Source organism: Nothobranchius furzeri, chromosome 3, assembly GCF_043380555.1.
Source record: "Nothobranchius furzeri strain GRZ-AD chromosome 3, NfurGRZ-RIMD1, whole genome shotgun sequence".
Lineage (NCBI taxonomy): Eukaryota > Metazoa > Chordata > Actinopteri > Cyprinodontiformes > Nothobranchiidae > Nothobranchius > Nothobranchius furzeri.
Window position 1 is genome coordinate 67,883,774 of NC_091743.1, and position 9,705 is coordinate 67,893,478.

Here is a 9,705-nt window from a genome sequence, read left to right on the forward strand (position 1 = left end):
TGGATAAACAAATGCATGGAGCACAGAGTCCAGAAGCGCTCGAGACTACATGGGCTTGATTTTGGTTAGCCATCGCGGGTTAAAGAAACAGGCGATATTGATGCAATACATGCGATACAACAATATTGATGTGAGCTTTCAATTTGAACTCTGTATCCAGCCTCATGCCCAGGCTGGTGACAACTGACTTCTGGTAGGGAGAGAGAACATCTACATTGGGAGCAGAACTTGCACCCACTTTACTACTTGGTATGAAGGTAATAAGCTCAGTTTTGCTCTCATTCACATGGATATGATAAGCTGCGAGCAAGGACTTTATATCATTCAAACAAGCCAGAAGATCCGAAATGGAACCCCCCTCCCCTGGAAACAGAGGAAAATAAATCTGGCAGTTATCTGCATAAAGATGAAACGTAATGCCATGACTGCGCAGGGGAGTCCCCAAGGGAAGTAAATAAAAAGCAAAGAGGAGTGGCCCCAGGAAAGAACCTTGTGGTATCCCCCACCACAAGTCTTCCTAAGGTGACACAGCATTGCCCATCGTGACACAAATCCTCAGGTGCAGCCACTTAGTGCTATCAAGCCATGCACAACAGCCTGGCCAGTAAGGATGACTTCAAATCAACTTTGAATTTCCAAAGGAGAATTCAAAAACTTTTTTTTTTTATCAGAACAACTTTTCTTGTCCTTACCTGGGACTTTGTTGCAGCATTTCTACAGCAATCACAGATAGTAATGAGTGAATACCCACTGAGGCTGTTATAAAAAGATGTTTCGGAAGGTTTAGTGTACACGTTGAGGACATTTTTGGTAATGATTGCAGGACGTTGAGACCTGCTACTGTCATTACACTGCTGCTGGATTTTCTCACCACTGAGCAATGCATTGTTGTTTTTAGTATCACTATAGCCATAAGCCTCAACTGTTGTTGCAGTGTTTTCCTTAGAGAAAAATCACAAGCACTTCAAAACCTAAACATGAAGAAATATTTTCAACACCTTGTTGAACCAAGAATTACGGCAGCTCTTAAGATAAATGGCGTCCAATTCAAAACTAGCTAGAGGGGCCAAACAAGAGTCTTCTTTGGTCAGCTGGTTTGAAAACAGGGGCGCACGGCAAGGGGGAGGGGAATACGGTTAGTTTAAACAGTGTTTAAAATGGACACAAGGGGCTGTTATAGCACCCCAAAATGGTCTAGTTGTTTTTTAAGGTGTAAGACTCATCCCCTACTATAGTCTTACTCCACCTACACATCCTGTTTGAAAACTGCACCAAAAAGAGGGATTGCCTGGCATACAGTCAAGAAGGTGCCACTGTGGCCGCATACACCCACATAACACCTTAACTCAGTAACACACAAAAAGCCAGATGCACAAAAAGTTCACCCTGCCTTATACCTTATACCATACTGTGTCTGAGTAACACATAGTGCTATAAACATGAACAGCAATTTTGCTAATACCCAAAATCTTCCTGCTCCTCAGTTTACCTTAAAAAAATCTTGTTGTCCCTTGGAAGCTAATGTATAAAATTGGCACCGTGGCAAAAAAAATAAATAAATAAAATAAAATAAAGAGATTAGCATCTTCTTCTGTATTTAGCTGACACATATTTTCCTCCTGCACATCATCAGGTGCACGAAGTTGACATCATAAAAACCCTGTGTAAAGAAGGATAGCTGCTACAAGTTTTGCTTAATGGATATATCTGGTTTTTACCATTTTGAAATCAACTTCTTGCCCTTTTAACTGTCAAGTAAATACAATGTTTTATTATAATCAGTTGCACAACCCTGCATTTAGTCATCGGTTGTAGTCAATCTGAGTTTGTTTAATCAGATTCCCAAAAACTCATTAGACCCGACCAAACCCAAACGATAAAAAGTTACAGCATTCTCCCTCCTTCCCTCCCTCTACAGACTGAGAAAACAGTAAAAGCAGATCCGCAGTGACGCTGTGCACCTGGATTCACTAAAGACACACTACTGCAGTTATAGGAGCTGTAGCTAATGGAACAAATGCATTATTTAACACCTGGTTGTTTTAGCATGTCATAAACACAGCAGAGACTCAAGAACAAGATGAAAGACTCAGACACTTTTATGGAATAAAATCGAAAGGCATGTTTATGGATTTTTAAGTTTTCTTTCCTGTCGAGTGAAATCAACTTGCACACAACATATGAATGTGGATCTGAACTGGTGCACAGGTGCTTTCCCCTGAATACTTAACTGATATGTCTATAACCAACTAACTGTGTGTTTACTGTTAATGATATTTATTCAGAAGGTTATTGATGAACACAGATTTTATAAATATTAGGTGCAAGTTAACATGAAACACTCAGATTATTAATATAGTTATTCTTTAATTCTCAGCTGAAAACAATTCTTTTTTGCGTGTAGAAAGGAGATTCTGTTGGGCCAGTAAGAGGGCGTCTAAGGGAAATAGGTTGGGAGCTACTGCCTTAAAGTCTGTAATCGTAACAAAATAAAACAAAACAAACAAAGAGTTTTATTTACTCAATTTTTTTGTGTTAGGCAGTCTGACAAAACCAAAACATAGGCTAACACCCACTCTCCACCTCACAGATCGCTTCCCCCTGATGCTAGTCTGTCAAAAACTGGAGCCTTTTCTCTTTTTCTCCCTTGAACCAAAAAACTAACAAGCAAAGTTTAGCCTACGAGCAGACAGCAGAGCCGGGAACTTCCTGTCAAGTTGGAAGAAAGCAAGTCATGGACAAAATTTCCCCTGGGTCAAGCGCTGACTAGAATTCTCTTTGCACTAAATCATACATCACATCACAGGCGGCATGGGGCAGTGCAGTCTAAATAGGAGGTGCATTGAAGTTGAAGTGCAGACAACCTAGCATGCTGTTTTCACTCTGGGCCCTGTCAAATGTTTACAGAGAGGCTGTGCTTTTCTGAGGACCAATAACATGGCTGCATTATTGATCCCAATTTGCTGGCTGAGAGTATGAGCAGCAGTGGAAAGTCCACACACACACACACACACACACACACACACACACACACACACACACACACACACACACACACACACACGCACTTGCACACAAGCAGAAAAAATATATACTCATGCACAAGCATGAAAAAGACAATCATTGAGACTTCTATGGAGCACTAATTGCAAAAATAATGCATAGAATATTTACAAATTTACTGCTTTTTTATTAAATTACATTTTAAATTGTTAGAATTAGAATAATTATTTTGAATCAAAAGCTGAAAGTAAAAAAACATATATACCAAGATTATAAGATTAAAATAAAACAAAAAAGTCAACAATGTATATATTTTTTCAGAATATTCAAGAAAAATAGCTCAGACTTTAAAGAGAGGCAGCAAGGATACCTTGGGGTTATGCATATTGCTGGAAAATAAAACGTAAAATCTAAGCATTATGAATCACATCTAAATGTGTCTTGGTAGTCTTCTTCTACTTAATAGCATTATTTAGACAAAACACATATTTTCTCAAAAACAATCACAATTAAATTTAGATTTCAACAATTAGATGCAGGTGAATATGTTTCCTTCAGATTGTAAACATTTTTCATATCATCATTGTATATATATATATATATATATATATATATATATATATATATATATATATATATATATATATATATATATATATAACTTCTCAATCAGTTCCCCAGAGGGTACTGCTGTGTGTGAGCAGTGAATCCCATCCAGCCTCTAAACTTGAGCAAGCTGTTATATTAGCCCTATCAGCTGCACAACCATCTATCACACTGACAGGCATGTGGGCGCAGCGAGCCCGACAACTCCACTCACCTCAAGTGCAGGTGTTAGTCTTGGCTGATATGAACCAAAACCTCTAATGACTGAACAAGAACCAATAGGCTGGTGTTAGCACAAGTCTCGAGTGGTCTGGATTTTTAACTCAAATATCTACAAAGCAGTTTAACCCGAGGCTCCAAAGAGGGAAATGTGTGTGTGTGTGTGTGTGTGTGTGTGTGTGTGTGTGTGTGTGTGTGTGTGTGTGTGTGTGTTAAATCAAATTGGCCACATGCAGGTTCACCGTATAGCTGTCAGGTTGCCCTATTTATTAGCAGTATGACAGTTGTAATGAGAGAGCCTATCATGCACAGAAAAGGAAAAGAGAAACAAAGAAATAAAAAAGAAAGTTGGAAGGACACACTAAAGGAGTGAGCCAAGATGAAGGTGAAAACAACCTGAGTTGGATAAAAATACAAACATTTATCAGTCTGCAGGGTTTCACAAACATGCACGCTAACACGCACACACGCACGCACACTTGTACCAATTTGCAGATGCAGACATGTGCACATACTAGTGAAGCTGCACCTGCTCATTAGTGCTCATGGTATGAGCAGACAACAGTTTTCCTTCACATCACCTTGGCTGCCGTTCTCTATCTGTTATTTCCGTCCTTTGGTGCACCGTGCAGCTAAACCCCCAATCTACTGTACAATAAATGCCAGTGTGTTTTGTCAAGCTGTTCCTCTCTTTATTGTTGGCTCCAGGATCATTCAAGTCTTGAGAGGCTTGTTTGAAGGTACGGAAGAGCCTTTCCTCTGAATGCACTTCGGCAGAAACAGGAACAAAAGGGGGTGACGAAAGCCGAGGTGCATTCCCACACACACAGACACAGCAGTGAAATATTGAGACAGATTTAATTGGAGATGGAGCAACTACAGAAACAGATGAGACGTTGTGTCTTACGTGGAAGGAGGCTTTCTCCTCCCTGTCCAGGGGCTGGGTGACAAACATGTTGCCGCTGATGGGATCTATGTTGTAGATTCCACTCGGCGGCTGATCGGCACCTGCTCCGGTGATGCTGTAGCGGATGCCATCATTCTTATCCTGATCTGAGCGGATCTGAGGAGAATTAGAGAAACAAGGTCAGCACAGAGGACAGTCTGTTCTTTAGTCGTAGATCGTCAGACTTTTCCTGAACTTGAAACGAAAAAGTTTCTAAATGCTCAGCAACACAGCTTGTGACAGAAGCTGTCAGAGTGAACTCAGAGATCAGAGAAAAGTAAGAATGTGATAAATGTATTATGATAACACTCCGAGATCATTATTTCTTTTATACCATACCGTAGTTTTTTATATAGCACATTTAAAACGCAGCATGGCAGCTGCCCAAAGTGCTGCACAGGCTGGACCAAAACGCAACCAATCAAATCAACAAAAACAGAAGATAGAAATACCGATCAATAAAAGCAAATAAAAAAATGAGGGATACTAAGAACACAATAAAACAATAAAACACTAAAACAAGTCACGGTCTAAAAGCCAAATCATAAAAGTGGGTCTTTAAACGAGATTTAAAAACCTCCAATGATGGAGCCTGTCAAACTATAATGGGTAGAGAGTTCCACAGCGTTGGGGCAGCATGGACAAATCCTCGTTCACCCCGTGATTTGTAACACATTCGGAGAGTGCAAAGCAGCAGGAGGTCAGCAGACCTCAGTGTGCATGTGGGTACATAGGGAGTGAGCAGGTCAGAGAGATAGCCAATGCTTTTAACTCAGAGTCAAATAGAGAAGCTAGAAGTGAACCATGACCTCAGAGGGAAAGGGATCTACAGCTGGAATATTCTGGTGAAGCTGAAGTTCTGCTTCCTGTCTGCAAACTAGTCACTGGCAACTCGTCCATAGGGGGCGCTAGGCGTGAGGAAGACATAGGAATCACAGCATTTAAAAACAAACAAACAAAAATTAAACTGAACTAAACATCATACAGGCTATAAGTGCTGTAGTGTAAAAATGTCATTTCACACTTTCACCACGACTGAATCGTCTTTTGGCGTATTTCCTGTTCCTTTCAAGCGCTGCAGTCTTTACCATCGACCTACGCTAACTGGTGCATGCAAGCTGGATCCCCCTCCAATACAAAGAATAGGAGGGCTTTTGAGCATAAAGGTTTGTACCCAAAACTGGGTTGAGTCTCAGCTCAGATCAGGATGTTCACCCGTGTAAGGTTATGAAGTTCATTGTTTTCAACTCCATACAGCTGCCCCCTGTGCACAATAACACCGTGTAGAAAAACCAAGGTCGGGTGTTCCTCAGACTGTTTACATTCCAGGAGAAGAGTCCGAAAGAGAAGAAGAAACTTTACTTAATCAAAGTACCAGAAGCTCTCCACAGTTCACCATTATTTTATTTTTAGCTCACCGTTCTTTGTTTTAGAGCAGCCGAGTACACCTCCTTTTTTTATATGGATGATTATAATGACAATAAACCAGTAAAGGTAGGCCTGACTTTGACTTCATGAAATTAGCTTTGTGTGTTTTGCTGCCGAGGTCTTTGATTTTTGCAGCTAGAGCAATGGTACTGATATTGTTGTAAAGAGGAGACTCTGGGCTTTAATTTAAAAGTCTGTTTCTGTGAATAGGATCATGTTGCATTGTTGCTACTATGTGTTTTTCTCTATGTGTATTTAGCTTTTTGTCAGCGTTTTTATTTTGCGTCATTGCTGAGGTTGAAAACGTGGATTCTATAATAAAAATGGTCATTTGGCATCTCCTTGTGGTGATATGTGGTTAGCTCATCTAACATCTAACAGACGGCATGAACGTGCCCCACCAAAAAAAAAGGAAAACTTCACCAGCTGCCACTGATACTGGCATCCTCCTTTGATTATGATACAATTCACATTTGGAATGGAGCAACTCACACCTCCATCTTTAGAACCTTGGTATTAGAAAAAGACATACAATTTAAAATAAATGATTAATGCCCCTTTTGTCACAGCAATAAAACACATTAATACTACTTTCTCTTTTATTCACTGTGTTTGGATTTAAAAGAGGACAAATTAGGACACGGGTGCATTTCTTTACATTTGATATTTTTCAGGGTTCTTGTCAGTCAATGAAACAACAATAAAGATGCATCCATTTGATTTCTGCTTATAAAAGTGTTAGAAGAACTCAACAAATAAATGCCATCACATTGTTGACATTGAATGTGCTACTACTAGTTTACGCGTTTAATAATAGATTCACTAGGATAAATACAATTACGTTTATCTCTCACTAAATAGAATATTTACTAAGAAATCACAATGTAACCATAGAAACATTACTTGGTATATATGTTGTGTGTGTGTGGATCTGTGTTTGTGCGTGGGTGGGCTGGTGTTGGTGTGTGTGTGTGTCTGCTCTGTCTTCTCGATCCCTAGTGAGTCGTGATGGATGGCTGCTTATACTGAGCCAGGATCCTCTGGAGGTTTCTTCTTGTTAAAAGGGAGTTTTCCTCTCCACTGTCGCTAAATGCTTGCTTAGTATGAGTATTGCTGTAAAGTCACTGACACTAGTCAGTGGGTGTGTCCGAATCCACAGGAAGGATGCTTATGAGTACGGGTCCTCGCCGGTCTAGCAAGGCCGGGTCCTTGAAGGCCGCTAAAACCGGAACCCAGCGGCTCTGAATCCGGACAGTTAGCCTTCACCTCTACGGTGGCCCGTAAGTCCCGTCACAGCCGTGGTGGCAGCTACACGCAAAGTAAAAATGCTAAAGCTAGCGAAAATCGAGCAGGAATATTAAGGAGCTACAGCAGCTTCACGTCCATCAGCAGCGTTTGTTCCCTACTGTTTTCAGGTAAAGTAACTTTGTTTATTCTAGAATCTGTCAGGATATACATGTTAACTTTAGATGGTTTCAAGTATGTTTTAAGCTACAGAATGAACTTGTTAAACATACACAACACATTTCTACAGAGTATTATCATGTAGGTAATTAATATAAACCAAATGCATTATAAATGTTGAATTCAGTAGGATGTCTTCTCATGTAAATTGGACCTTCGAACTTATTTAGCATCAAATGAGGGTAAAACGTTTTTAAAAACAGGCTTTTTTTAATAAAATAGCATTGAACTGTTTTCAATGTGCATTTGTTTATTCAACTTAAGCCTAATAATGATTAGATCTGTCTTAAAAATGTAAATTCTCTGTAGTTTTCCCTGCTGCTTTTCTTTAAACTGAACAGAACCAGTGTACTGCAGGTTATATGTTTTGTTTTACATTTTTCAATAAAAAACCTCTTTTTTAATCTATTACAGGTCAGCATGCACTGTGCTGCACATCTGCATCGGTGCTGGTGAAGTTGTGGGTCTGCAGGATGAGCGTGAGGAAGATGTGTGTGGAGGAGGTCAGTGGTGCTCTGTCCTGCAGGAGGTACCAGCAGACCACCACTATTGTTAACAGGCAAGTCATTCACAGAGATGTAACAACCGTCGTCTGAGCCAGCCCAGCAGGCCCTGTAGATGGACGATGGAGTGGACAGTGAGAGGAAGCGTCCCAAAGCTCTCTCTGCAGACTGTCCTGTATGATGTTCCTCTGACCAGAAATGTCCAGCCACGGGTCTGCTCCAGCCCTCCATCCAGGTCTGGATCCTCCTCCAGCAGATCCAGCTGCACTGTTAAAGACTTCCTGCTCACTCAGTTTAAATAAATAATCCAGGAAGAGTCACTCAGGTTAATCCTGCTTTAACCGTACATAACTGGTCCATACTGGTTTTGATCTGTAAATAAGTGTAACGTATTATAAATAATCTTGTCTCTTTACCATCTTTTCATTTTCTGTTCATGTAACATGTTCAAAAACATCTAATAAAATTGGTGATTAAATCAATGACCAGAAAGAGTTATTAGTATTTGTTTTAATAAATGTGTTCAAATATCAAACAGCTAAATAACGTTAACATGATGACAGTAGAAGGCCTCTCTCCCAGGAGGACCACCAGGTAAAGCCTCTCCTGACCCTGGACACCTGCAGTCCTACAGAGAAAATCAGAGACCACAGGTGACAAAAAGACAAGAAACACATTTTTACATTTATCCACATGAGAAGATAAAAATTATATTCTTCACACAAACTTTTTACTTCATTATAACGTGTCAGCTGTAAATTCCTGAATGTAAAACTACTTTTCACAGAAGAACTTCTGTGGTTGTGTGTAAACAGCTTCACTCTTCACCTCTAAGCTTAATAAAAACGCTTCTTTGCTCCTTTGTCCTTAACACAAATGACAAGTTTAATTCGCTACACACACACACACACACACACACACACACACACACACACACACACACACACACACACACACACACACACACACACACACACACACACACACACACACACACACGGGAATAACTGGCACCTGCGAAACAAAGTCGTTCTGGCTGATTTCTGCCTAAAATGTAATTTAAAAAAACAAATATACAAATGAAAAATGTCTATAACCTGAACCGCTTTAAGCTTTTTAGGTTTCTACGGCTAGTTTTTAACAAACTTACGTGTAAAACTTCGTAGCTCTCCCCATTTTCTCTTCCTGTTGAAAATCCACAGCTGGCGCACAAAGCAAGCTGGGATAGCCTTGTTCTGTGAGGATACATCAGACCCATCCTCGAAATGTGGGCGGAGCGAGGATGCATTTGAGGACATGAGAGTGAGTATTCTTGGAATTCGGACAGTACTCGTCGCTGCGCTGTGACGTCATCGACCTCAAAATGTACTCTCACAAGCATCTTTCCCGTGGATTTGGACACACCCGTGACTTGATGCAATTTGCTGGATTCCTTATATAGGAAACTTTTTTCTGATTCGCTTAATGAACTGACCTGTATTGGAATGTTTACTATGTGAAGTGCGTTGAGACGACACTTGTCGTGATTTGGCGCTA

The 9,705-nt window shown here is 40.3% G+C and overlaps 1 protein-coding gene across 4 annotated transcripts in view; it reads right to left on the minus strand.

Annotated features, from left to right (window-relative positions):
* The window catches only part of cdh4 (cadherin 4, type 1, R-cadherin (retinal)), a 343,579-nt gene that overhangs the window by 72,540 nt on the left and 261,334 nt on the right, over positions 1 to 9,705 (minus strand). For all 4 annotated transcript variants that reach the window (XM_070549451.1, XM_070549450.1, XM_070549449.1 and 1 more), the window contains one exon: positions 4,736 to 4,891. In XM_070549451.1, coding sequence (XP_070405552.1) covers positions 4,736 to 4,891 — 156 coding nt within the window. The remainder of the gene's footprint in view (positions 1 to 4,735; positions 4,892 to 9,705) is intronic.